Source organism: Hippichthys cyanospilos, chromosome 2 (assembly GCF_059441005.1).
Source record: "Hippichthys cyanospilos isolate Australia breed blue-spotted pipefish chromosome 2, RoL_Hcya_1.0, whole genome shotgun sequence".
Taxonomy (NCBI): Eukaryota; Metazoa; Chordata; class Actinopteri; order Syngnathiformes; family Syngnathidae; genus Hippichthys; species Hippichthys cyanospilos.
The window spans coordinates 26,910,029-26,937,714 of NC_142370.1; the positions used below are offsets into that span (position 1 = coordinate 26,910,029).

Here is a 27,686-nt window from a genome sequence, read left to right on the forward strand (position 1 = left end):
TAGGCGGCTCCTCAAGCGGTGTTTAGAAAATGGAAACGGCTGTAATCAGCAAAGTATTTGAAAATTCACCCCAGCAAGAGATATACGTCAGTCCTAAAAATTCAGATGTGCAGCTTTTCAGTGACACTGTCTCTAACAGTCACAACACAAAAAATCAATAACTTCCTTTTTTGGGGGGAAAAATGCTTAATTTCCAAGTTGTAAATAAACAACATTTAAAACAAGTCACAAAACATGAATGTGAATGTAATGAAAAATGATCTAAACCAAGAGGAAATTAAATGAGTATTCTTTCCGTACACTTCAAATGTTACACAGCAAAGACATGACTAAACATGACACTTATTGCATACAAATATAAAAACGGCTATTTAAAAAATACAGCAGTGTCATGTACGATAAGAAAGGTTTCAATGTTTCTGCACTATAAAATCAAAAATACAACATATTTACAACAAGTTAATCATTCACGTTTTCACTTGGTACATCAACATTCCTGCAGACATTCTGTTTCTTGTACATTCTGTGGAATGAAAGTTAAAGCCTAGCAGGAATTACAGCGGATATAAAAAAAAAAGTGCACCTTAGCCACTATGAAGCACGGTGGTACCTAAATTATTTTTTGCTATTGCTCTTTTTAGAAACTAGAAATGGGGCTCAAACACAAACAACTTCACGAGAGCAAATACCGGAAAGAAAGACGTGCATCGCCTGTTTATCATATGCCAAGGTATAGTCAGCAAGAGTTATCCTGCTACATGTTTATACAGAAATAATTAACTAAAAAGGTAAAGTTTTGATCTTTTCATCTTTTTTTAAAACATTTTTTTATATCCACTATAAACCCTCGTCTTTTTTTCCTCTTTCAATCTATCTATATACACACAGATAACACATATGTACAATTAACAAAATCTAAAAATATGAAGATTTCCAACAAAATAATAGTAACCTTTTTTTGTACTGCGATTGAAAAAGACAGTAGGAAAAAACAATGACAAGAATGATGAGTCAGGTGAAGGATTTAAACAGAGGCTAAAGTTGACAAAACATTGCCTTTTAAAATAAATTACAATAAATATGTTTAAGGTCCATTGCTGCTTCACTCAATCTTAATTTGTCCATTTATAAATGAAATGTCGAATATGCAACAGTGATTTTTAAACAGAGGTTTTAGAAAAACTTTGTAGAGACTGGTGTCTTCAAAAGTCCTATTAACAAAACGAGTTTGAGGTAAAAATCTGTTTGAAAAAAATAGATTGTAATTACATAGTGTTTACAATGTAATTACATTTGAACTGAGACATTTTTTCCCTTTAAAAATGCGAATGGAAAACCATTTTGTTGTAGTCGAAGTTTCATACATTGCCTTTATAAAAGTGAGGGATGTGCTTGTGACTGTTATGCAGAAACAGTTGTGGTGTGACAACTGAAGCTTGCTTCACTAGCCTAGCAGATATTGGAGAAGAGATGGTCAAACTAACGCGTGAAAACATTAGCAAACAACTTCAGGTATAAAATATAGATTACTATCGTTACCTCCTTCAATAATAATTTCACAAGATATGAGGCCCTATTCCAGGAAATCAGCTACAGTTCCAGAGTCCATCACAAAAGTAGCTTGCCGTTGCGGTGAATCTTCAAAATCTTTCCAAGTCTCTGTTTTGCTGTGGCAAGTCCTTTCTTTGGACGTTTCCCTGAATGCCAAATAAACACACATGAAAAGAGGGAAAAAGATGTGCACGTGTGTTGTTTCACTCATTCAGCTTACCTTGAGCAACTCCTGCCGTGCCTTGGCTGGCTGTCCCTGAAAGCAACGCACCAGAAAGCGAGCCGCTGTTTTGTGGGGACAAGGAATGTCGGCGTGAAGTAAGGAATACACCAGGGGCCATAGCTCCACCCCCTCTTGGCCCACCGGGGCCATAAGGGCCCGGCCCTGCTGTGTATTCATGGTCCAGCAGACTGGCGGAATAGTAATCCATCTTCCTGTGCGGGCTAAATTCCGGTGCCGCCTCTGAAACGTGCGGTGGCGAAGACGAAACTTGCTCGGCATGAACTCGAGGGGGGCTCGCAACAGGGATAGGTGGGCGCATCTTTTTGGTGTATTTCCTTTTAGAAGGCTTTTGCTGCTCCTAAGACCACAAAAAAGGTGTCCTAATAGTTAAATATCAGTAAAATACGGTGTAAGTCAACAACCTTCAGACTGTCAGTCCATCTCGCCCGTGTCTCCGCACTCACCTGCTGTGCTAACTTGGCTGCAGCTGCCGCCAGGCCCGTTTCCACAGACGCCACCCGCGCTCCATCTCTGGCTGGTCGGTCCTGTTTTGGAAGTGTAGGCATCACCCTGGCTGTTAAGTAAAAAAGAGAATAAAGCAGATGCTTAAAGTTCCAAATTTAAACTGCATACCTGAGGTTCTTACCTTTAGGGCTCCAAGGTGTGTCATCCCAGTTTTTCTTCCGCTTCATCTTAGCCTTGTTAGCATGGTCCTCTTCATCAGACTCCAATGATGGATAGACTTCGGAAAATGATAAGTGAAGCAGGAAATTTAGTGGAAGCACATGTACAATGAACCTGTGTTTTTCACAAGGAGGAAATCTGCAATAGTGATCACAGTCACCCCCCCCCCCCCCCCCCCCCCCAAGAAAAAAATATAAATAAAATAAAAACATTTTTCTTTATAGTTTACTCCTCCAGCCAGCTAGGCCACAACATAGTGGGGGCACACTGTACGTATGTTGTCGGTTGCTCACCATATTCTGAATCTTTAAAACAGGTTCCCAGTGTCTCCTGTTCATCTGGACTGTCCTCGTCGCTAAGATGCCGGGCTGGACGCTTAATGGGCCGCTTTCCAGGACGCTGGATGACAGCTTTTTTCTCAGAGCCCTTTTTAACTGCACCTGTCACCCACACAGCTCTGCCGCCTTTGCCCTTTACTATTCCCAAACTTTCAGTCAGTCCTCCAGCGATAGATAAAGGGGATGAGGAGGATGATGATGACGAAGAAGAGGAAGGAGGGTTAGCCATAGAGAGCATGCCCTGGATGGCATCGCGTGTACTGGGAGAGGCAGGAGCTTCCTCACTGGAAGAAAAAAAAACAAAACTGGGCAATCATCTCAAAGAAAAGCAAGTGGGGCACATGTGTGATTCAAAATGTTGAACATAAAACCAAGACAGTAGAAATTTTCCAACCTGAGTGCAGAAGAGTCTAAGCCTGCCACCTGTTTGCTGGCTTTCAGTAAATCCAGGATTCCCCCTGCACCACCCTTCACACCATGAGCAGCCAGTGCCTCTTCATCTGTGGTGTAATCCTCCTGAGCCCATGTGCACACAAACATGATTTATTGAAGACTGGACCTTTAACATTTTGGAGTCTCTCTCATAGTTCATGCATGACAAAGTGGTGGGGGCAAAAGAGTCATTACAAAATTGTCACACTTGAAAAACACGTGAAAAAAGGACCTCAATTCGTTACATAAGCAAACAGCTTTTAGGATAAAGTTATTCTCTTCTCCCGGAAGGGACCCACAGGCATTCCGGGCCAGCAGAAAGACATAGTTTTCTCTATGGCGCACTAGGTGACCAAATGACCAAGTCACCTTAACTAGCTCCTTTCTACATGGAGGAACGGGGGCTTCACTTGAGTAGCCCCTGGATGCTCAAGATTCTCACCGGAGAGCCCGGAAAACTCTAGTTGGCCACTTTTATTCAGGATCTCATTCATTCTGTCAACTCGTGACCATTGGTGAGGGTGCATGGGAGGTGGTCCAACCAGTCCAGATGTGTCTCGTGGACTTGGAGAGGGTATTTAACTACGTCCCTTGGATTGTTCCATTCGGGAGTATGGTGTTTTGAACCCCCTTGTGCGGGTGAAGCAGCTGGGATGAAGATCATCACTTCTAAAACTGAGACTATGGTCCTCAGTCAGAAAAGAGTGGAACTCAGGAGGTCTGCTGCTTTAATGTAGATGTTGGAACAAAATTCTGGGCACTCCTGCACTACATGGAATGTAATGCCATATTCGGGTTTCAGTTTAAATTTGACGGAATGTATCCACACTGTTCCTACCTCAATGTCAAAATCAACCTCTCCTGGTTCTCGGATGCGATTAGGGTCGGAGCAAGGCTTGGCTCTGGGCAGCTTCCTCGGAAGACCTGAAGGCATATTTTGAAACAACGCAGATCACTAGGCGGTGTACACATTAAGATACTGATCACTTCATTCTTGCTACACTGAACTAATTTAAGTGCATTCATAACTTACCGCTGAATTTCTTCTTCTTGCTTGATCCACCAAGCTTGCGGCGTGGGGGCGGCGTCTCGTCTATTTGAAGCTCATCCTCTGATTCCAAGTCAGAGAGACTGGATCCCTCCACAGCAAGATGCTTGTAGTTTGCGGCTACTCCTGCACCATTGCTGCCTGCTTTCTTTCTAGAGTTGAACAAATAACTATAGTTGGAACCTCATCCTTCGATAACAACATCTTATGGCCACAGCAAAAAGTGTGAAAACTTACCCTTGAATTTTCCCATTGGTCAACACAAGTTTCAACTTGCTTTTGTTTAACTTTCCTTCAAAGTCCTCTAAAGGCAACTCCAACTACAGAAATGGAGGTTGGGGGGGGTTAATCAAAAAACATTCCACTTTTGAGATGTTTCAAATTACATTATTCTACACAGGAATTTTTTTTTTTTTTTTTACTAAGTTTACTTATTTTTGTCAAAAGGTTGCACAAAATAAAGTCTTAAGAAAAAGCCACATTCTTCTAGTTTAAAATGTATCTGCATTCAGATTTTAAAAATATTTTGAAAATATTCATGTGCACTTAAATTAAATTGAGGAAATTCTATGACTATTTTTTTCAGTGTGTGTACCTTGTTTTTGCCTTTGGACTTGCCCGGCTGGATTTTCTTCAGTGTGTGCTTGGTGTGGATCTCAAGCAGGTCTAACTCTCCAGCTTCAGTCTTAAGAAGACCCTTTTGAATCTTTTTCTTGGGTCCTGGTAGCCCGAGACCTACAATTACCTCCTTGGGTTTGAGGCCTTTCTTCTTTCCAGGGGGTCGACCTGAATTCTGAGGGGTGTTCACGGGGGCTTTTGAGAGAGGAGAGCCAGGAAACTGAGGTCCAGTGCGGCCAATGTTTTGTTGGAAAATGTCCTATAAGGATAGCAAATTTAAGGTCATATTAGAACATTAATACATCTCAAAGCCCTTGACTTTATTGTATGACTCATCCATCCATCCATTTTCTATAGCCGCTTATCCTCACAAGGGTCGCAGGCTAGCTGGTGCCTATCCCAGCTGACTCGGGGCAGTGGGCGGGGGACACCCTGAATTGGTTGCCAGCCAATTGCAGGGCACACAGTCGAACAGCCATTCGCACACCAAATCACACCTATGGACAATTTAGTGTGTTCAATACACCTTCTATGCATATTTTTGGGGTGTGGGGTGCCCGGGGGAACCCATGCGGACTCGGGGAGAACATGCAAACTCTACACAGGAAGGCCAGAATTGAACTCGGGTCCGTTAACTGTGAGGCAGACGTGCTAACCAATGCATCAATGAGACGCTTTGTTTGGTACATATTGTTCAAAATGTTTTCGACTGTTCAATGCTCATTCTACTCAGTATATAAATGTTTATCAAACCACTTGTTCAGTTACCTCAACCAGACGAATCTCCTTAGCAAGGTCCTTCACGAGGGTCTGAGTATTGATGGTCTCTGGAATTTCCACTTCATGATCACTTAGCGCCTGTGCATGACAAGGCACAGGAATGAACTAAAACTGCAGATTGTTTCATGTATGATGTATTGTGCACAACGATGGCCTTTGTGGGTCAGTTCATTTTGCGTCATAAATTCATTCTTGGGGTTATGTTACCTCTTTCCTGGTCCAGGTGCGAAAGGCATTATTTAGAGCTTTTGCCCCATGTACCAGATAAGTGGCTGGGTGTCTACGATTCTCCCTCAAACCTGCAATACACAACATTGTAAGCTTACAAAAACAAACATCACTCAAGAAAATGTGGGAGAGGGGAATTGACATTTCAACATTACCTCTGAAGGTATCAAGAAGGTGCTTCCCAACATACCAGCACACAGTTTCAAAGTTGGGAAACTTAAATAGGTCTGCTGTACTCAACCGCTTCTCTATTTCATAAGCGCTAAAATATAAGCAATAGAATGAATGCGTATTACATTATGGCCACTTTAATATTCTTTTTACATTTCTGCGTCTAAGCTTAGGGAGAGTGTCCATAAACAGTGTATGTGAATGACACAAGAGCTGTAAGGAAACTTACCGAAGCTGCATGTCAATATTAAGACTGTGCAAAAAGTTTCCCCCAAAAGCCAGACAGTCTACTGGAGTCAACACTGCATGAATCCATCCTGGGGAAGAAAAAAAAAAAAAAAAAAAAAAAAAAGACGTTCTCAGCTCACTGTTCACAATTGCAAGGAAACAGTTTCTTTATTGAATGCGACAAGCAGGCACACAATTTGGTTTTACCTGTTGGAATGAACAAAGTGTTTCCCTGTTTGACGGCGCACTTGTAACACATGTCAACCTGGTCTCCAAAGAACATCTCGTTCTGATTGGATGAGGAATTCCATCGCTCAAAAAGCGCCAGGTTGGCAGGTGTGGGGGCTATTAGGTAGAATATCTTCTCCCCCTGAATGAACAAGGGAATTGGAAGGCTCTTTAAAGTAATACAGATATTACCAAATTTTAGGTCAATGCTTTTATCCTCACCCGTAAAACATGATACCAAACGGAGGTGCCTCCGAAGTCTATGTGAAAGTCTGTGTAACTGTCCTTCACCCCCATCAGGCAGTACTTCTGCACATTGGGCCGCTCAAACACTGACTCCTCTGGCCAAAGGTTCTCCACCCATGAAAGTTTCCTTACGATCTTTGGTGTCTCCACCAGGTTTGAAAGCCTGGGATAAAGACACAAGAGTTGCTGTAAAACGCCTAATACATTTCTTTTCCTTTTAATTTTATGGCTGGGCGATTAACATTAGAATCTGAAACACTGAATAACAATGATCTCCTTATGAGTTGACAAGTGACAAAATGGCGGCCTAATGAGATTGGAGGAAAAGGGTAGTAAAATAATAATAAAAAAAAAACAAACTGGGTGGACTTTGCTGCTTAATTCCACTTCCACAAATGCAGTATTAATCAAAATGGCGTGTTTAAATTAGTGGAGGTGCATAAGCAAATCATTGGGAAAAACACATTTTGGGTTGACTTTAACCATTAAGCACTAATTAACTGCCTTTTCACAATGCATTTGAGTTTCCTTGGTGTTCAACCAAAGGCAGGAAGCAGAGACCAAGTATTCGGAAGTGTTTGACTAGAAGGCTAACAGGAAGTAGCATGTATGTTTTTCCCACAGTGAGCACTGTCAGGCAACCCTTATGACTTTACAGCAACACCGCTCCCAAGTGGAACATTTTTCAATGCGCAAATATTTGGCTGGTTGCCCACTCATCTGTACAAGAGTAAATGAGTAAAGCCTGTGACAGCAGTAAGGTTTAACTCTTCAATCTTTCCGTTTGATGATTCATTTTCTTACGGTTGTCAAAAACAAAATTAGAAAAAAAATCTTGTTTTAACTTGTTTTGGGATAAAAAAAAAATCCAATTAGACAAAAACACATTTTCACACTACCTGTAAAGAAAAATATTTGTTTCTATTATTTATGAGACAAATGCTGAAAGTTAATCCGGGGAGGGGGCTTTAAAGCTCATTTGATATTAGCAAAAAATGAATGTTATTAGTTGAAAAACAAACAATGCAAACTAAAGTACACAACACGATAAAATGGTGTGCCTGTCCTGTAGCAGGCAAAAAAATAATAAAATAAAGATAAAAAAGTCAGGTTTAAAAACCTGGTTTCTGAGAACTCAAGGCTGATGACATTTAGCACTCTGTCTCTGCTGGGGCTGTTGTAGTACTCAGCGAAGTCACCCATTCGCATCTTCAAGTCACACTGGCGAGATACGTCAATAACGTCAATCTCCTTGTCTGAACCTGCAGACCCAATTGACAGAATTAGGGCTGTGTTCTTGTTAAGCGGTGCACCAAAATGCCTTCAAATTCAAACATCTCATAAGTTGCCGTCTGAACAGGCTGTGCGCCAAATCGCAAGCAATACTGTGTGAATTACCAATGTAATGTTCGACATCGCTGACACAGAATGATGCTGGCGGCAAAGTCATGCCAAGCCCGTCTCGCCTAAGCACCATGACAGGAACACTGAATGAATGCTCCTCAAGAAACTCAACAGTGAGCTGGGCGCCTGACGGCTTCAGCAGCACTTCATCTGCACTGTGAAAAACACAAATATAGACACAAGTTGTTTGGCTCATCCCTTGTTGATGTCACTGTGTGTGTGCCCGAGCCTGCTTAATCATTTTTACACGTTATCTACAGTAAAAACAAACAAACAAACAAACAAACAAACAAAAACAATAAATAACTACATGCAATGGTGAACATACACTTTTGTTTAATCTCTTAAAGGCTTAAAGTACATCTTTTTTTGTGGACTGGTGAAATACCGCTATGGTTTTTGCAGAGCCAATGAAGAGTTTAGCGGTCAAGGAGGCCAATAAGTAATATTTGGAAAATTGGAGCTCATCCCAATTGTAGTAAAAGGAAAACTTGCAGGGGGATTCCAGGGTCATTAGCATATCTTTTCATTTAATTTAGTAGTTTATTCGAAAAGCGCATTGCACATTGAAGAATACTGGTACAAAATCCGGGTAAGTGTGCCGAGGCTAACGTGTTGGTAATTTCTATTTATAGTTCCTTGACAGGAAACATAAAACATAAAAAAAAAAGACAAAAAAAAAATACAAATTTTACAGAATATTTTCTCAACACTAAAGCATTTACATGCAAGTAGTGAAGTGTACATTTTGAAGTGCTGTGGTTTCTAGTAATTATCAACAAATAGAATTGACTTTTTGGAAAAAGTCCAGATGTGTTGGTTGTAGATGAGGTCTAAACAACCTCATGAGTACAGTGATGAAAGAGATTTTTCAGAAAATATTCAAAAGTATGGTATGCAGGACATTCTGCTCTTGTATGAGGGATTTATTCTTGAATTCAGTGAAAACCTAAACGTGACAAGTCAAAGGATTTTTTTCATTACATTAATCAAAGCTTCTATAAAAAAAAATATATATATATATATATATATATATATATATATATATATATATATATATATATATATATATATATTGGTCTACCCAATATCAACAGCATCTCTCTTAATCCTAGAGTCAGTGAAATTTTTATGAATAAACAAACAAACGAATGAATGAATGGCTAAACAAAAAATACTTCCATGAAGTCATCCCAATATCTAATTGATCCTTAATGGGCCTTACAATTTGTTTTGTATTTATTTATAAATGGTCTGACGCCACTAGTCATTGCTGATCCCAAATTCATATATATTACCTGTGTGATTGACTAAAAAATTAGATGTTTGTTTCATATTGGGATGTTTGATACCACTTTTTTCAGATCCAGACCAGTATGAGTACTCAACGAGTACACCAATACCAAATGACCAATGACGCTAATACTTTTGATACATAAAGTTGTTGTTTTACAAATAACTGATAATTTTAAAGAAAGACGTTTTGTTTATTCCTGACAAAAACAAAAACAAAAAAGGAACACTCACTCTGCACACACGTGATTTTCATTTTCCACATATGCCAGGGTGGATTTTTCCATAGAGAAATCTACCTGGGAAAAGTGCGACTCCGTAGCTCCCTTACAAACTGAGGGCTGCCTGTCTTCACCAAACGACTAGGATCTCTTATGCCGGCAGCGGCTGCGTCTGCCTGCTTGTTGCCTCCACGTCGTTTGCGCACTGTAAACATGGAGAGCCGAAATACAACAAACTGAGTGTCACTACTTCCATTTTGACATTGCAAAAAACAAAAAGAATGTTTTACTTACTGACAGATGGTCCATGAGTGAGCTGACAGTTGGGGCAGTGATAGAGATCTATCTCTGTTGCTTTCTCCTCCTCTACTCCCACACAGCTATAAATGATAAAAAATTACAAAAAAAATGAACAAATATTAGTTGTGTTGTATGCATCGGTACTGAAAAATACCACAATACCTTATAGCTGCCACGCACTATACTTTAAGTACGGATAGTATTTTTGGAAATGATCACCAATAGATCACGAGATGGCACAAATAACTTTGTAAATAATAAAAGTAAGATCAGCAATTTTCTATCAGTCACTCAAGTGAAATATTTTTAAAACATTAATTGAAAAATATGGTGTAATTCATCCGTATTTTGGGGGAAACGGACTTTAACTTCAGGGGGCACAATTTTTTACAGGGGTACTCAAAGACTGTCCGTATAACCTATCTGACAGAATCAACTTTGCCCCTACGCCTACCATACACGATCCAGTACTTTAATTCCCTCGGTAGACCAGTGATTGGGGACTTGACACTTCCGTAGAGATTTTTTTTCCTGTAGTTGTGCCATGCATCGGATGTAACGCTAAAAACTCCAGTCACACTCTGGCTAGAGTCCACTACACAGATGAAATTTGAAAAATGGACAATTTTAGGTTTACCAGTGTTCTCAACCATAGATAGGGAATATGCAATGAAATCGTTCCCTTTATTACAAGCTTCTCGTTAAGATTGATGGGCAGCTAGTTTACACGCTCAGCAATGATGTTTCTGATCAGTCCCACATTGAAGCAGCCTCGCTTTCTGATTTGGCTGATCTGAACAAGTTTTAAGACCTCGTTTAAATTCTTCCACATTTTGTAGCTTTTGTTCCATGTCCATATTCTTGTCTGTCCACTTTTGTTCTTCACAAAGACACACAGGTTTTTCAGCTCCCTCCGTTAACATGTAATCCAACTCTTACTTTTGTTTGACACCCCAGTTCTCAGAGTCCACCTTGCTTTTCCTCCCATCTTTGGTGGGTATTTGACTTCTGCTGTTATGCTAACTAATGACTTTTGACGAATTATAAAGCAAAGCCACCTCCAACTCGGGCGTGCCATGTTTGCATTGTGGGGAATGTAGTATTGGTGTGTTTAAAACACCTGTGGCCAGCAAGCCGGCCCATGGGTCTGGACTTTGACATTATGTGCTCTGTGTTATATCAACCAAAGTATTCAAGCATTTTTGTTGTTTACCAATCCTTGCCATGCCTCAAGGAAGAAAAGGGAAGTGCAATGAAATGATCAGTGATTGATCATTGTGTGGTTTAATAATACTATACATATGCCAATAAAACTTGAATCTTGACTCACAACACCGACTCAATGAAGTGAAGTGGAACACTGATGTTTCAATGGTGAACCAAACTTAAGTGAATAGATCTTTAGTTGTTTCACAAAAATGAATTACACAACTTCAGAACTGTCTTATTGTGTACAATGCAATGGAAGCCAAGGGAGGTCACGCTTTATAAAATTTTTGTTGAAGAAATAAAAAAAACAATGGTTGTGCATGCCAACGCTGCAGCTATAATAGACGCTATAATAGTCTTTTGACCACTAAATTGTTAAGACTCAATGTTTTGACAACCGTACGCATTGCATACATAAGCTTTGCTCAACGGGTTGGGATTTCCAAGCTAACGGTCATAGAAAATTAGCACACAAGGACAATGTAGGGATACATGGAAAATAGCATTAAATTTCAAAATGATCAGTCAATATTTTCAGTCATTTATCCAACTACTTTCATTAATTTAACGAGATAATTTGAAACTATTTCATGAGCCATCACGTTCAGCCGCACAGGAAGGTTTGCATAGTAAAGGTTTCAATAGAGTAAGTACTTGACAGAACTTATCAATTTAGTATTTAATACATATCTTTATTTTAGCTTTAAAAAATTATAGCCAAAATACTGGAGATTTATTTTATTACAAATGCATCTAGAAAAATATGTTTTTAAATCCTTAAAGACAGGTATCCTACACGACCAAAACAAGTACACAATCACAATCATCCCCTTTATCAATCGCCGGAGGACTGATATATGAATCAATATTGAGATTGGGATACAGTAAGCTTTACCTGTTTCTTTTGAGTGTTTACAGTTGAACAAGGTTGGGCATATTGACATTGATTATGCTATTGGGAGTTTCGAGTTATTATTGGAGTTATTAATATTACTTTGAGTATTACTACATTGTGATTGAAAAAGTTTTAAAATATGTCATTAATTGAGGGTGCCCCTTATAATCCGGTGCGCCTTATAGTGCGGAATTCACGGTAATTAGTTTCACTCAGATTTTCATGTTGACATTTCACATTGTTCATTTCATTTCTTTTATTGACCATAGTTCATAGAAATATTAAATGTAGATTTATCTAGAAATAATACATGGTAACATACAATACAAGCATAAATAATAATTGGATATCAGATATTACTGGTATAAACTTCGGTGCAATGCAAGAACGATCCATCAGTGCAATGTAAACACTATAAATACAGTTTCCCATGTGTCGATAATATACAGGAGGCCTCATTAAACCCATCACTAGTTGTAAGTGTAGATCAATAAAAAAGGCCATTTAACGAACAGTGCTCATTTTACCCCTGAAAACTGTTGGGTCCCTGAGACTCGCAATACTAAAAAACTATGGGTCCCAACAAAAATGTTTGTAGTCCCAAAAATTGCACGATAAAAAGACAAAGTAAGTTTAAGTTCAAATTGCATTTACAAGACGTGAGCAAAAACCAAAAACAGATATTAACCGTTGTAAGGACAAAGATCATCTTTGGAAGGACAAACAAGTCGGCAGTGCAATTTTTCTGTGAAATAAATCAGAATGGTTTAAAAATTTTGCCCACAACGTGATGATGATCTTGATGATGGCTTTCCTCCTGAAGGTAGACCATTTAAGAACCACTGTGCCATCCAGAGGCGATAACTGTCTACTAACACATGTTTACTCAAAGTTATCATCGACACAGAGACAACAGACCATAAGCGTGATTGTTTCATGCTGATGCAAATAAATATGGTTGTCTTGACACACGGAATAACTAATAACTAATTTAGCCCGAACCTAAAACTGAATTATGTTGCATGTACTTCTGTACTTCATTCACCTTAGCTACACATGAATAAATTACCATATGTGGATTTTATACAGTAGCATTGAATTACTATAAGTAGTATGCGGCATGTGCGCTTGGAAGTGTTTTTTTATTAATGAAATTTTTACCCGAGCCCTGCAGATTAGTCATTGAGCATGTGCTCAAGTGAAATCTGTCTGGCGATGCGGCTGGTTGTAAAGGAAGTCAGACAATTCTTCAAAATAAAATGTATCCCACATTTTATCAAGTAACGTATGAAACAAATGGCATTGGGACTCTTTATTTTGAAGTTAATTCCGGAAGCATGGTCATAACAACAATCTATTTGTCATCTATATGATCAAAAAGGCTTACGCTGTGAGTCTCATGGCATTTATGTAAAAAAAGCTGTGTTCTTTTTTCCTCGATTGAATTTCTTTTTTGCTTTTATCGTTGGTTTGTTTTTCAAAACAAACATGGTGGACAAAGTTGTCAAATATGTAAAAAAATGAAAAAAATATGCATCAGGGACGCGGGCAAAGCACTTGAACTAGTTTTTTTTTTTTTTTTTTTAGAAAGTGGGTGAAATTCAATTAAGGGATATGAATCTAACTGGTTTTGATTTAATTATCGTGTGTGTTAGGTTCCAATTTTGGAAAATTATCAGCACATATTTGGGGATACCCGCGGTATGATGAAAAAAGGTGTAAAGGTGCACAAGGCTTCTCCTTAAAAAAGGTTTTTGCAGCAGACTGAACTTCTTAGGGAGTGTCAGAGTGAACCTTAAAAATTAAGAAAAGTACTTTAGGCTTATCTTACTTTATGTCTTAATTATAAATTTGTGATGGAGCCTTTGCAGATTTTTTTTTCTACTAAGAAATTTCAACATAAGAAGGTGGCCTTCTGTCACACAGCTTTGAAAAGCACTCTTTTCCCAATAACATTAGCAGACAAGAGTTAAATGGAAATTGTGGATTTTTCTTTATGTACTAGCAAGTCAAAATATTGCCTGTCTTGTAAATTCAAAGGATACAATAATATTGAAAATAAAGAAAAAGAAATAACACTTACCTTCCATGGAACCAGTCTTGACAAATGTCGCACTCGATCATGAAGCGAGTCACATCATATGGGAGGCGACATAAGCAATACACTGGTACTGAAGCCATAATAAGTGTTATGTGTGTTTGTATTTTGGAGAAGCTGTAACTGTGAGGACTTCAAAACGTCCAATTTGAAAAAGAGATTCTTATGTAACTCCTTCTACTTTTGTACTGCTATAACGTTGCAGCTGGTCAAGACACACATCCACTTGAGTGTACCAGGAAGGCTGAAAAACACGATCAGAAAAAATATAGAACTACGTTAAGCGAAAGTGATGGGTTGAACACATAGCATGTATGTTTGAACATGAAGTCTCATTAGAATACAACCCTACACCTGGATTTAGTTGTTTAACTTCAAACTTGATTTTACATTGTAAAATGCAAGGTTTGGCAAACTGCACATTGACCAAAGGTCGCCGTTAATGCGTCTATAGTAAACCAAAAAGTAAATACTAGCGTATTCCTGTTGTTCGTAAGACACTCGAAAGCTGGACGTTGTGATGCTAGCGGCTACGTTAGCTAGCGGTGTAGCTCATACTGTCGATATTTGCCAAATATAAACATCACTGCCACAACTCCTCAGGGGCGTCCAACTATCAGAATCTTCTGTAAAAATGAAGACACACACGAGCAGCGGTTTGAACAAGACGGTTGGCGTAACAGCGGTGTAGCAACTCACCGGAATGGCGCTGCTGCAATGCCAAGCACTCAATGGCCGCCGCCGCCGCCGCCGCCAGAGGAACAGTTGACAATCCCTAAGCGAGATCGGGGGCCCTTGCGGCCCTAGTGTGCAACGGACTTGAAAACGAAGAATTTACTTCGTAACATTTTTATTTAGCGACTATGAGATACCCGAAAAGGCAAGTCAAGACGCGGCCGAAATGGGAATTCGGAAGCGACCCAAAACAACACTTCAGCTACAAATGGCAGTGTAGTAAAACTGCACTGACGCCATTTTCAAAGACAACAAGCGTAAGCGTTGTTCATCTCTGTTAACATGAATGTGTGCAATAAAGTTCTCCCAGTCAAAAAGTAATGAGAGCGGGGGATATATTTTAAATAAACGCGGAAAGGCGTTTGGGTAAGAAAAAAACTGCACGTCTTAAATTTACAACAAAATGTTTTATTACAAAAATAGATTTCATGTTTACATACACGCGCGCTGACTACACTCTCCCATTTGATGACGACCAATTAAATTCGATACAAATCAAGTATAATTGTTGATGTTTAGTCCTTCGAATTCATGAATATGAATTGAAGTAGCTCACAAAAGGAAAAAGTCAGTTATTAAATACTAAACATTACAAATTGTCTTCTGCTTTTTAACTGAATTTGGCTGCGTGTGATTCGACAAGAAATACTATATTTATATGGGTTTAATGTCATAATGGCCCCGAGAACTGGGCAATTGTATTTATGGATTACTCATTGATTTTACGAAACCGTTATGCGACAGGGGCCGTGCCCCGTGAGAACACTAACACACACGCGCGCGCGCGTTTGTACGGCTGTATTTGTGAGGACGTTCACTGACGTAATGCATTTCCTCAGCCATCAGAAATGAATGCCAAAATGTCCCCACTATGTTGACCGAAAAGTCAAAACTGTTCTCACAACTGTACCCATACAGGAACACACAATTTGACAAACCCTAATGGTTAAAACATTGTTTTATCACAGACAAATTGTGAATAGTAGTAATTATGATCAGAGGTTGAGTTCCTCAAAATCCATTCAAATCCTGTTAACTTAAACTTTTATTAACATCAAATGATTTTGTTTGCTTTGTTACGTTTATGTGCTGTATTTTAAGGATGGATATATGCTACAATATACGATATATGGCTGCGTGCACAGGTTCGCCAAAAATTAGCTCTTCATTCCCAATTTCTTTGTACAGCCGCTGTACAATGACAACAAAGAGATTCTATATTCCAAGGGGAGACCTATTTCCACCTTTGTTTTCATTATTTCTCAAGTGTTTTGAGCTATGATGGAGTCCCTCAAACCATTATAACAGTTATTCATCAGAAAAATATAAACATTTATGTGCATTCCATATCATGCATACTGAAGCCATAACATTGATATAAGATTTTTTTTTTTTCTTTCACAACGTTGTTCCATGAATTGTGATACCATTCTTTCACCAATCAAATGACCCATTTACCGCAAATTAACGGGGCTTCTCAAACTTTTAGGGCCTTTAGTTTTTCCTGAGGAACCTCTTCATAATTCTGAGTCAAATTAGCCGGGCGCCAAACAAATTTACATTTTACCTCACAATTAAGACAACTTTTTTTTTTCTTTCACATTGTCATGATAGGTTATTGTGTGAGGAATTTTGAGATAAGAGATTGTTTTTATCCAGTATATTTTGGAATGGGGCTGTAACATGACAAAATGTGAGAAAAGTGAAGTGCGACAAATACTTTCCGGTTTAACTGTATGGCATTTGCAAAGGAAAAGGAACAAAGATAGGTGTTAGGTTTCTTGTAAACAAATGAATTGGATGAAATAAATGAAAAAATAAAAGTCAAACCGTAGGATATTCCACAGTGGGTACCGCAGCACAGTGATGGGAAACACTGCAGTATGCCACAGGAGCAAAATGAAATCTTACAAGAATAACAGTATTCATCAGGAGAACGCTTTTTTTTTTTTTCTAAGACAAAAATGATCTCTTCAGGAAGCCAAACACTTTTTTCCCTCCAAAGTTTCTTTTTCTCAGCGCGGCAAAACATATTGAAAAACACTGCAACTGAAACATTGTTTATAAATGTGCTGTTCAATGCTCAAAATATATTTATGAATATTATATTGTAACACAAAGAAGCATGTTTAAGATCATGTCACAATATGCAAATACATCAGTAAAGGTTTGATAATAAGTCTGGATTGAATGTGAAAAAACTAAAGAATATCTTGTCGGTCTTAGTGACACAATAGTTGTGAATGTCTTGTGTATTTTATAAATACATAAAAGCACAGAAAACAATGTGGATGTCGTACATCATTTATTTGGATTAGTTACAAAATTTAAAATCAAAAGTCGATTGTGTTAAAATGTATTTTTAGGATTTCCCAAATTTTTATCGTTGGCTCTCATTCATGCACGAAAAGAACTCCTTTGAGTTGTATTGCATCCGTTTGTAAACTGAGTAAAGCCTCCAATAAAGAGTTGCGTTATGGATGCTTCAGATGATTGTGTTTAGACAGAAAACAAGTTTAGACTAACAAGTATTTTCTGTCTCAGGACACAAAGAGGTACAAGAAGAAAACAAAAAAACAGTCCCATTGAAACAAGAATGAAAACCCAACGTTTTTTCTATTAGGATCACAGTATTACAATGAAATATCTCTATTTCAAAATACAAAAATAATTTATCTCTTTTTTTTTTCAGATTTTGGTAACACAAAGCCAGTTTGACATCATATGACATAAGCAATAATCATGCTTGTGGTCAACAAGTTAGTATCAGACATGACAAGCAAATAATCCAGAAAATGGCCAAATTATCTCAACTATTTGATCTTCTGATAGCTTTACCTCAAATGGAGTTGACAAAATTCAGAAACACTGCAAATGTGTATCATCCTATACAGCTAAATGAGCTACTACTAAGCCAGCCAAATGTATAGTAACTGCTTGAATACTATCATACAGAGCATGTCTGCATAACAATAGAATGCTGGATTTGTCTTTCATTAAAACATGTAGTATGTCTTCAGGACATGAATTATCCAGAGATAATTTTATGACAGTGTGCGGTCAAGTACACTGGTTACTATGACAAAAAACATCTTATTTGAAATTATGAATGATTGAATGTGAATCCACAACAGCAAAGCATGACTAACAAACTGAAAATGCAAAAGGCAAGATAGACAAATCTTAGAAGGTTGCCCATGTCACAATAACTTGGCAGTTTTTTTTTGTTTTGTTTTGTTTTTTAACGGTTTGCAGCTTACAACCAATGTTGGAAAGGAATGTGTCTGCAGTAGGTCTTCCCTAACAAGCCACTGAATTTAAACAGCTGTTAGGCATTGGGGCAGTCACACGAGCTGTCAGGATGAAGAGAGAGTCACAAAATGTTTGGGATATTCAGTTTTGGGGTTTAACTCCGGGAAGAGACTAAAATGCTTCTTATGTATTTGCTAGCACATACTGTATGTTCATCACTTTTAATCAAAATGTATGTGTTAAATTGCATTGTTTGACATTTCTGTAGCAATTGATTTCAAGTGATTCTTGTGATAAGTTACAATTGTAAAATGCAACTCAAATTGCAGGTTTTATGATGATTGTCTGGTTTCTGGAATGAACTCTTTGAAGTATGTTCCCTTCCCTATGCCTAGTAATGATCACTCTCCTTTTGTAATTAGCTACAAGTGACAAAATAATATTGTAAAAGCAGAGTTAGTGCAACTCTGTTCAAATCACCACACTAGTCTATAACTCACGGCACAAAATGATGAGACTCTAAACTTAGGCACAAAATCAACATATCGTAACTGTTGGGCGGAAACCCTGTGAGTTCAAATAGGGCTGTTTCTTTTTTCTCTTTTCTTTTTACAAGAAATTGGATATTTTCGGCCTGTGCCCTCGTTGAAGCCTCTTGGACACTAAGTGTCAGAAAACTGCCTCTTTCTCACTGAATGGTAGCTGTGTGTGTTGCCTCAAGAGTGAAAGGCCGGATGCTTTTTCGACAATAATTAGTGAAAATGGTTCTGTTAAATCGAGGACATTTGAGTCAGAGTTTGGAAAAATTTATGAGACGGCAGTGGTTGGTAATGGTTGGTAACGTGTACCATTGTAATAAAAATAACATAAACAATAGATTTAATAGGCAAAAGCCTGATGAATTTGATGTTTTTTGCCTGATAAATTTGCGATAGTATATGACTGTGGGATGGTGTGGGGTTGATGTTGGTCCGCAATGGTATGAGATTCTAATACGCATACTTGAATTAGGTGGTGCTTTGTAACTCAAGCAATATGGTGTTACCAAAAAAAACAAAAACAAAACATAAGCAGTGACGCTGGAGAGGCGATAATTCCACTGGGCAGCAATATGCTGCACAGGTGCATTTACATCATAATTTCCCCAAGTGATAAAGCACAGACAATTTCGCACACTGACATGACAAATATATGTACAAAAGCAGCATCGAACACTTTAAGTACCATAAAGTAAGTGGTATCATTTCTATGTAATTAGCCTTATTTTCCAGACTATAAATCGCACTTTTTTTCATAGTTTGGCCGATCCTGTGAGCTAATACTCAGGTGTGAATTACGTATATCATGGCGGTATGGGACAAGAATTCTAATTCACTTCCAGACCCCCCCGTATTCCAAATCACTAAGTCGCTTATTCTTGAACTGTTTCCATCAGAATAGGCTGACATCGTGGGTTCCAGCACTTCCACTGGAACGTATTTGCAAGCATAATTAGGGAATGGAAAATCTGGGTGCAAATCCAAGCGCTGCCGTTCCCGGTCTTGATTTTTGTCATATAAATTCCCCAAAGCGATCGGTGTAGAACAGATAGGTGTAATGAGCCACTCATCTGAAATCCTTCATTGTTACTTTTGGTGAATCCGACTCATCACTCCTAAAATGCTGTAAAACCTATTCTTGAAGCAGATCATTTTTTTTTATAGGTCCAGTGAAGTAGCTTGTGCTTAAAGCAAACCATTTTAATAGTTACATCATTTCATTCATAAAAATATATTGTATTGACGTACAGACAAATAATTACAATACATGCTGATCAAAATTCCATGATCATTACTAATTGCACTTTTTAAAATTGGTAGTCCTTTCACTGCAATCATTGACAACTATAAAACAAAGTAAGATGATGACATTTCAAGAAGTAAATGTTTGCCAAGGATATGTTGCAAATTTTTCTGCCACACTCTGTACACATACACACATGAAAAACAAGACACACGCATATCGCTATTCACAAAGTTCAAGTGCTGTGTTCAAAATTCCTCCAATCTGTACATACTAAAGTCTCTCATGTCTCACTTTCACGCCCCATTGTGTCATTATCCATTGCAGTTAAATCTCCTTGTGTGTAAGCTTATCCAAGACTGGACTTACAATGCAGGTCTGAGCGTCAATCAAATTAGTGCCAATGTCAGATTTTAAAATACAACCTTGGGCGGGCAGCAACAATACACTTGTTAACAATAATAAATACAAGTAAAGAAATAGAATTTAGTTTGCCCAAACTGATTCTTTCAATTTTTGTTTTAAATGCCTTTAAATGCTGTAACCACCATATGGCTCGACTGGTTGCCAATGGCAATTTTCCTCATTTAATGATTTACAATACTGCGCATTGAATGCAGTATCCCTGCATTTACATCATATATTTTGTTCTGTAGTTTGCTCTGTATATTTCAATGACATTATGCTCAAACGAAAGTACCGGTACTTTTGATTTGTCCGCTTGTGTGGCAGTTACATTGGCAGATATCCTATGCTGAGCTGATTTGTATACGCATTTGAAAGAGGCCTGACTGGATTCTTTGCTCTTTCGGGAATGCCTCAACCTCAAAATGTACCTGTGGTGCTCAGAAGGAAAAATATACTATATATGGTTTATTAAAAAAAAATAAACTGTTTTTTTTTTTTTTTTTTCCACTGCTTGTATTAAGGGAAACCTAAAACAGTTTGAGATGACGATTTGTCGAGACAACAAGTGCTCAGCCATACTTGGTTGGAGGGAGGGTGGGGGGCAGAGGTGACACCACTATTGACAGCCGGTCCTTTCCTTCGCCTTCCATTTTCTTGGTGAAATTGCCACAGATCTTAAGCATTCTCACAATTTTCCTGTCAATATTGATGAAATATCCTTCAATCTATCAATATTGACAGTAAATTTGTGAGAGTTACTGTAATTGGTCACAATGTGAGCAAGAAAATGACACACATTGAATAGGAGATGAATGGGAGGAAAAACGAGTATGTGTCCCATCTCCCCCTTCTCCTGGCATTATGTGTGTATGTTGTCTCAACAAAAAGGTATTTTAAGCTTGCTTTATTACAACCAGCAAAACCAAAATCAGAATTGGATGCAGTTATTCATAAACCATAGGTATATTTTCCTTTAAGCACCACAGGTACACTTAAAGATACATAACACCAAAGCCTTTTCAAAATAGTACAGTAATTTGTGTCAAGAAACTAATAATAAATCTCAACTAAAAAACACACTTTATATGTCTGGGAGGAGCCAAGATTAGCATGGGCTATAAGCGGAATTAGGGGGAGTTGTAAATTTGACATTAAAGTGTTTTGTGAGAATAGGCTCAATCCTCATCATCTGTGAATAGCAGAGGAATACTGTAGTGTAAATCCAGTCGAATACCTCAAATGGATATGTGCTACCTACTCATTTTCTTTTTTTCTGGCACTTTTTTTCCCACAACTACACCAACCTTGGTTTCAGTTCTGTCCCAGAGGAAGCGTGAAGGGCTGGGGTGTCTGTGGGATGATTCTTTTTGGCACTGGAAGGTACAGCAGCTTTTACACAGGAGGAGCAGCAGGTTGAAGATGAGGAGGAACAAGAGCAAAACTCCCCCCCGACGGCAATGCAGCTATCTGCGTTTGCACAGGAATCGCCGCCAGGCGGCACAGACACGGCTGAGGCTGTTGGAGATGTGGCGGTAAGGCAAGGCAGCAGCGCTTGGTTTTGATGCGAGGAGCCAGGCAGCCGGATGACGGCCGGCGCCTGCGCTGCCGACTGTTGCCGTACTGGGGCTTGCGCCCGAGGCTCGTGCTGTACATGCTGGCAGAGCGAGGCCTGTTGAAAGGTCATCTGCTGCTGATGGTGTAAACTTGGCTGCATTTGTGGCACTTGAGCCATGCACGCCTGCGGTGAAGTCTCAGGGGACATGGGCAGGCTCCCCCCTCCTGCGTTCTGAGGAGGCACAGGCAAGCTGGAAGTAGCTAGGGGTGCCTGTGAGTTCAATGGGACTAATGGAAACCAACCTGGTGGGGCCACCTGTCCAGGAAAGAGTCATATAACTTACGGTAACATTGCCACTGTTTTCTCTTGAAACGTGCTACACCAACCACCCTTCTTATATTGTACTCTAATGCAGTGGTCCCCAACCCCCGGTCCGCGGACCGGTACCGGTACCGGTCCTGTTGAACCGTAGTTACTGTGCTAAGCTAACGATAGCGCAGCACTGTCAGCACAATATTTAGCACGGTCTCGGCCACTGTGAGATTGCGACATTGAAAACTTTTGGCGCCGCCTCAGGCCGCTATTGATATTACATATATTACATACAATATTACCGTTGGCCTTATACGTTGATATTACATACATAGTGAGAAGGATGATGTGGTTCTTAGAGCAGCAAGCACCCATAGTGAGAAGGATGATGTGGCTTTTAGAGCAGCCAGCACCCCCCCCCCCCCCCCCCCCCCCCCCAGTCCACAATATAAATGTAAGGCGTTGACCGGTCCGTGGTGATCAAAAGGTTGGGGACCACTGCTCTAATGTATGTAACTGATCACATTTTTGGCTGAAATTCACCAGATTGTCAGTGAGATTTACATTGAAAATGTGGACTCTGATACATATCCAACCAAGCACCATTAAACCTAACAAATGTTTCTATTTTTTTAAGTACGGTACTATAATTTTAAAACTCCCTATGTTTATATAGAGTGGCTTTTAACGTGTGTGTTGGCGGTACCTCAGGTGGCTGGGTCCAGCCTCCCGACTCCTGCACCTGAATGTGCTTGATCTGATTGAGAGAAGGCTTGGGTGCGCTCTGACCTACTACCTCCTTTGTCCAATTGTCAACCAATTTGTGCAGTTCATCCGTGAAGGTGCTCTTTCTGGCAGGGCTCTGTTCTGCACAAAAAAATGAGGTATCTGTACTTTGAGTATGTGTTTTGACTTTATAGAGTATACTATTTACATTTAGAGACATGGTTTGAGAGCTCTCAGCTCCTAAAGCTCAACAGAGGGACAAACGCTTAAATAGTGAATGTCCTCGTTCTGATTTGTTGAAGGTCGCAAATGTCATTAAAATGGTTGGTGAAAGTTAGGGGAACATTTGCGACCTTGAACAAATCTTGACAAACACCAGATGTGAATGCGTGAATTTGGCTCTCAGTGGGATAGGGACTTTCCCTTTTGAAATCAAACCTACACTCCTTAAAGGGACAATGTGTAAGATTTAGACCGTTTTTCATTAAAAAGGAATGAATTAAATGATTATAGATTCCAAAAATTTGCAAATGAATGTGTTCTTAAAGACCAACAGTATCTTTTCAAAATCCTCCTAGGTCTAGTTATCATGAAATTATATTACATTGGGGGTGGCACTTTTCTGGAGGCTGTCAGGTTTGTTTTAGCTACAGACAATGGTAAAGGCAGCACCTTCAGCACCTCCTGCTGCCCATAGTGAAAATCTTTAAATGGAAAAACACTCTTTGAAAGAAGGCAAGGAAAAACTTAACAGAATGAGTTTGTACAAACATAACACCATTCTTATGAGTGGACATGTGGCTCTATTCAGAAGCATGTGAAATAGGAGTCAGCACAGACCAACTACGATTAAAAAGGCCTCTGATTAACCACAAACAAGCTCAGATTCTAGGCTATAGGTAAATATCGTCGGAGTTACACAGAATCCTCATATCTCCAAAATTATCACTTTTCAGGAGACCCTAAAAATGGTTAGTTCAGCCTTGGTTCAACCCTTTACTTTGGTCAGTAATTTGTAAAAAATATATCCACATCAGCTAAGTGCCCAAGAGTACAGATATTTGGGGGGGAAAAAAAAATCAAATTTAATAACCTTCTGAAATTTCACCCCGTTGCAAACTGTATGCTATATTTGATGGACTTCATTTGTTTCATGTTTAGAAATGTGAACGTGTAAATCTGAAATTGAGACTGTAGATATAATTTATCTAATTTTAATGTCACCTACAAAAACCCCTCAACCTATTTTTGGATACACTATTGTGCCAGACCCCAAAATTGATCTACAACAACAAAAAAGTGGTTTTAGTCTTTTTTTTTTTTTTTTTTTAAACAGATGCAGCGATAACCATTTACTATTTTTTCTAACACAAGTACGACTGGAGTATAAGATGACCCCTCGTTAAAGCAACTGGAGGGAATTTTATCAAAACCAGAGAATAAGTCAATCCTTCACTTTAGTGGTTACATATATCAGGGCTATCCGATTTAAACACATCATAGTGCGTGTTACTAAAATGACAAAATCACTTTTAGAGGCATTTCTACATCGTACTGTATATCGCGCAACATATCGTACCTGACTGACAATCAATTCAAGAGCTCCAGTCCATCGCCAGTAGCTGTGCACATTCCCAAATGAGCGGCATTGCCTGGCCTCTGTTGGCCGCCGTCATCATTCAGTGTCAGTGTAAGGTGACTTTATGGTAAAATAATGTACAGTACATCTATTTTGTACTGCAATTTATTTTCCTTTTCATACTCCACGTAAAATGAAATGTACAGCCTTGTTTTCGAGCACAAACAAGCAAGGTGGCGGCGCTTGATGAAAATGCATATTTACTATGGTAGAGGTAAGCAGGTATATATAATCATGTTAAGGTTTGTAAATGACACGATATGACTTATTTTGCTATCGAATTAATGTTGTTCAAACTTGAGAGTAGTCAAAGGTACTGGCTGCAACTAATTATTTTAAATATAAATGTATTTTTGTGTGCAATGAACAGTAAAAACATATTTTAACCCGCCTATATACATATTATGACTGAACAAGATTGGATGACTTGACCTGATTTGGTTGAATTTTGGTAGTGACTCGAGAGTTTAATTTTTTTTTTTGTTTACACACCAACTTGAGACTTGAAGGTTAGGATTGAGACATGCTTTTGACTTGCCAGTGTCACACCTTTGGTACAATACCTCTTTTGGCCGGAAGTGAAGAGCGATGCTCTGAGTTGCAATGAGGAGGCGCTCCACTCGGTTCCATACCCGAAAAACTGCTAGACTGCTGGAATGCTGGAGAACGAGTGCAATAATTAACTACCCAAGGAACGCCAAGATAAATCATGACTACAGCGATTTATCTACCAGCATTTGTGACTCCGTTGTTATCCATGTGAGAGTGAGGCCGTGGCCGGAGTTTACTTTTGACCGGCCTGGGTCTACGGGGAGAGAGAAGCGGGGGCGCTGTGGGAAGAGCCGGGCTCCGAGACAGGCAAGCAGGAAGACTTTGCCTTTGGTCTTTTTGGGAACGAAGCTGTCTGTACAGTTCTTGTAGCTCTCTGTTTTGCTGGGCCTGAAGTAACACCACTTCTTTGATGTGCCTGATTGTTCAAAATACAGATACTGTAACATGTTGTATTACTCTCGCATTGTAATAGCTGCCATATGTCAGTTGCAATTAGTGGGGGGTTTTATTCAGTAGATTTAATAAGATGGTCAACACTTGCTATATAATATGGCAATGTCTTTGATAAATGAATGCAAAAGGAGAGTTTTCTGAAAACCATTCTGGACTTACTTCTCTCTTAGCTTGTGCAGTTCTCTTCTCAGGCCTTCATCCTCCAACCCACTCTCATCACCATCATCATCATCATCATCACTGCTATCTACAGGGGAGTGGCTATGCCCGTGACCTCTCAAAAGATGGGCCATCGCTGGCATTCTCCTACTCTCATCTTTCTCGGTCTCTTTTGCCCGAGATCTCCTCCTCTCCCTAAGCACAACAGGAGACACCGAGGAGCTGTCCGTTTGTTCCAACTCATCCTTTGTCTCAGCCTTTGAAACGGAGAAGCGGCCCACTTTTCTGTGAGTGCTAGCACGGCCTGATGACGCATCCGCCGGTGGGGAGGACTGAGGCACTGGGGTCACCTGTTGAGAGTGGAACAGGGAAACATCAGTTTTATTCCATCTATTTAAAAAAAAAAACAAATAAGTATTGAGGTCAAATCCATACATAGAATCGTCCTTTGCGTGACTGAGATGAATGCGGGGCCACCTCCTTCTCTTCTTTGAACAACTGACTGCCGGACCGTTTGTCTGATAATGAGACTGGGGTGAAAACCAAAAGGGCCACAGGGAGCAAGAGACACACATAAACATAAATATGCAGAACACACAGACAGCCACAGAAAAATAGCCACTAGAGATTACATACAGAAACACACAAACATGGAACAAAAACATACAGACATGGTTCCTTTGTGACATACAGTATATGGGTCACTAACAGTTTTGTGAAATACGTATACGGTAATATAAAAAAATAAAAAGAACATCAGTAAAATGAATAATGATGTTTTGTATAAGTAGGTGAGGAGCTAGTGATTAATGTCTTTGAAAAAGTACAATTGCAATCCAAACATACTTAAAACAAATTGTGATACAATCTTAATGGAAAGCTATCCCACGTGCAGCAGTCGGGCAAATAAATGATGGTTTAGTTAGGAGAGTTCTGTGTGAAATCCGATTTAATACAGTATCTAGGTAGTATTCATGGTCTGCAGACATAATGCTAATCCTTACAGAGTTTTGTCAATCTTTACGTACACAAGGGCTGCACGATTATGGCCAAAATAATAAGCAGGATTATTTTGGTCAATATTGAAAGCACGAGTACTAACCATGATTATTCATCATGTTTGGTCAAATGTCTATTGATGGCCATTTTTTAAACAAGCAGTATATAAACAAGTCTTCAAGGCTTGATACTTACAAATAATAATAAGAATAAAGTAAAAGAATTAAATAAAGTACAGGTAAATAATAATTCAAACAAATTCACCCAAGACATGGTGAAAACCTGGCACACAGGGCAACACAGCTAATTTACTTGATAAGTGCAAACCAATGAAAAAAAATAACCCTACTTAGAAACAAGCACATTATTTCCTTTTAGGAAAATTTTAACCAATTAGTAGTCAAAATTACATTTTCGGTCATTTGAAACCAAATTTATTCTAATTTATTTTCTGATTTTGTCATGTTTCTGTTTGTTCTGTGGGTTCTCTGTATTTTTTGTGCCTAAGCAGAGTTCAATTGTGCCACGAGGGGGCGGGCTCACCAGCCTTGCGCACCTGTTCCCTGTGACAGATTTTTCACAATGGGTCTCAATTGACAGCTAGTACGCTATATATTCTCAATGCCATTTCACACTGGTAAATAATATATTAGGGTGAGAAAAGCAGAGGCTTTTGTCATACATACATGTGGGAAACATTACCTCCTAGAGGTAGAATGACAAAGTGCTTGATTTGACACGTATCGTCGGCTTTTTAAATGTTAACATCGCAGAGGATCAACTCAAATAATCATGGCAGCCAATATTACGATTGCGATTCAAATTCCATTCATTGTGCAGCCCTTACGTACACCATAAAAAAAGACTTCTCTTGTCTATTGTTGCACTCCCACTCATGCACACTACAAGCTTCCTGAAT

General features: G+C 39.0%; 2 protein-coding genes across 3 annotated transcripts in view; both read right to left on the bottom strand.

Annotated features, from left to right (window-relative positions):
- Nucleotides 1-264: 264 nt before the first annotated feature.
- phf8 (PHD finger protein 8) lies at nucleotides 265-15,169 on the bottom strand. The gene is made up of 22 exons (XM_088408463.1): nucleotides 14,895-15,169; nucleotides 14,181-14,439; nucleotides 9,988-10,073; nucleotides 9,772-9,898; nucleotides 8,174-8,334; nucleotides 7,896-8,037; nucleotides 6,752-6,938; nucleotides 6,509-6,671; nucleotides 6,303-6,390; nucleotides 6,058-6,164; nucleotides 5,882-5,973; nucleotides 5,663-5,752; nucleotides 4,872-5,153; nucleotides 4,514-4,596; nucleotides 4,262-4,428; nucleotides 4,067-4,152; nucleotides 3,191-3,312; nucleotides 2,752-3,080; nucleotides 2,421-2,516; nucleotides 2,239-2,348; nucleotides 1,772-2,132; nucleotides 265-1,697 (listed from the first exon to the last, which is right to left on the bottom strand). Exons 2-22 carry the CDS (start codon nucleotides 14,276-14,278, stop codon nucleotides 1,609-1,611), a joined length of 3,066 nt encoding a protein of 1,021 aa, XP_088264589.1. The 5' UTR covers nucleotides 14,279-14,439; nucleotides 14,895-15,169; the 3' UTR covers nucleotides 265-1,608.
- Nucleotides 15,170-17,218: 2,049 nt separating this feature from the next.
- wnk3 (WNK lysine deficient protein kinase 3) overlaps nucleotides 17,219-27,686 on the bottom strand; it is a 55,690-nt gene continuing 45,222 nt past the window's right edge. Inside the window, exons 20-25 of one of the 2 annotated variants that reach the window (XM_088437628.1) lie at nucleotides 26,204-26,298; nucleotides 25,769-26,118; nucleotides 25,336-25,571; nucleotides 25,168-25,263; nucleotides 22,946-23,106; nucleotides 17,219-22,242 (exon numbers count right to left, since the gene is read on the bottom strand). In XM_088437628.1, coding sequence (XP_088293754.1) covers nucleotides 21,667-22,242; nucleotides 22,946-23,106; nucleotides 25,168-25,263; nucleotides 25,336-25,571; nucleotides 25,769-26,118; nucleotides 26,204-26,298 — 1,514 coding nt within the window. In that variant the 3' untranslated portion in view covers nucleotides 17,219-21,666. The remainder of the gene's footprint in view (nucleotides 22,243-22,945; nucleotides 23,107-25,167; nucleotides 25,264-25,335; nucleotides 25,572-25,768; nucleotides 26,119-26,203; nucleotides 26,299-27,686) is intronic. The other variant, XM_088437636.1, reaches the window with a different exon arrangement.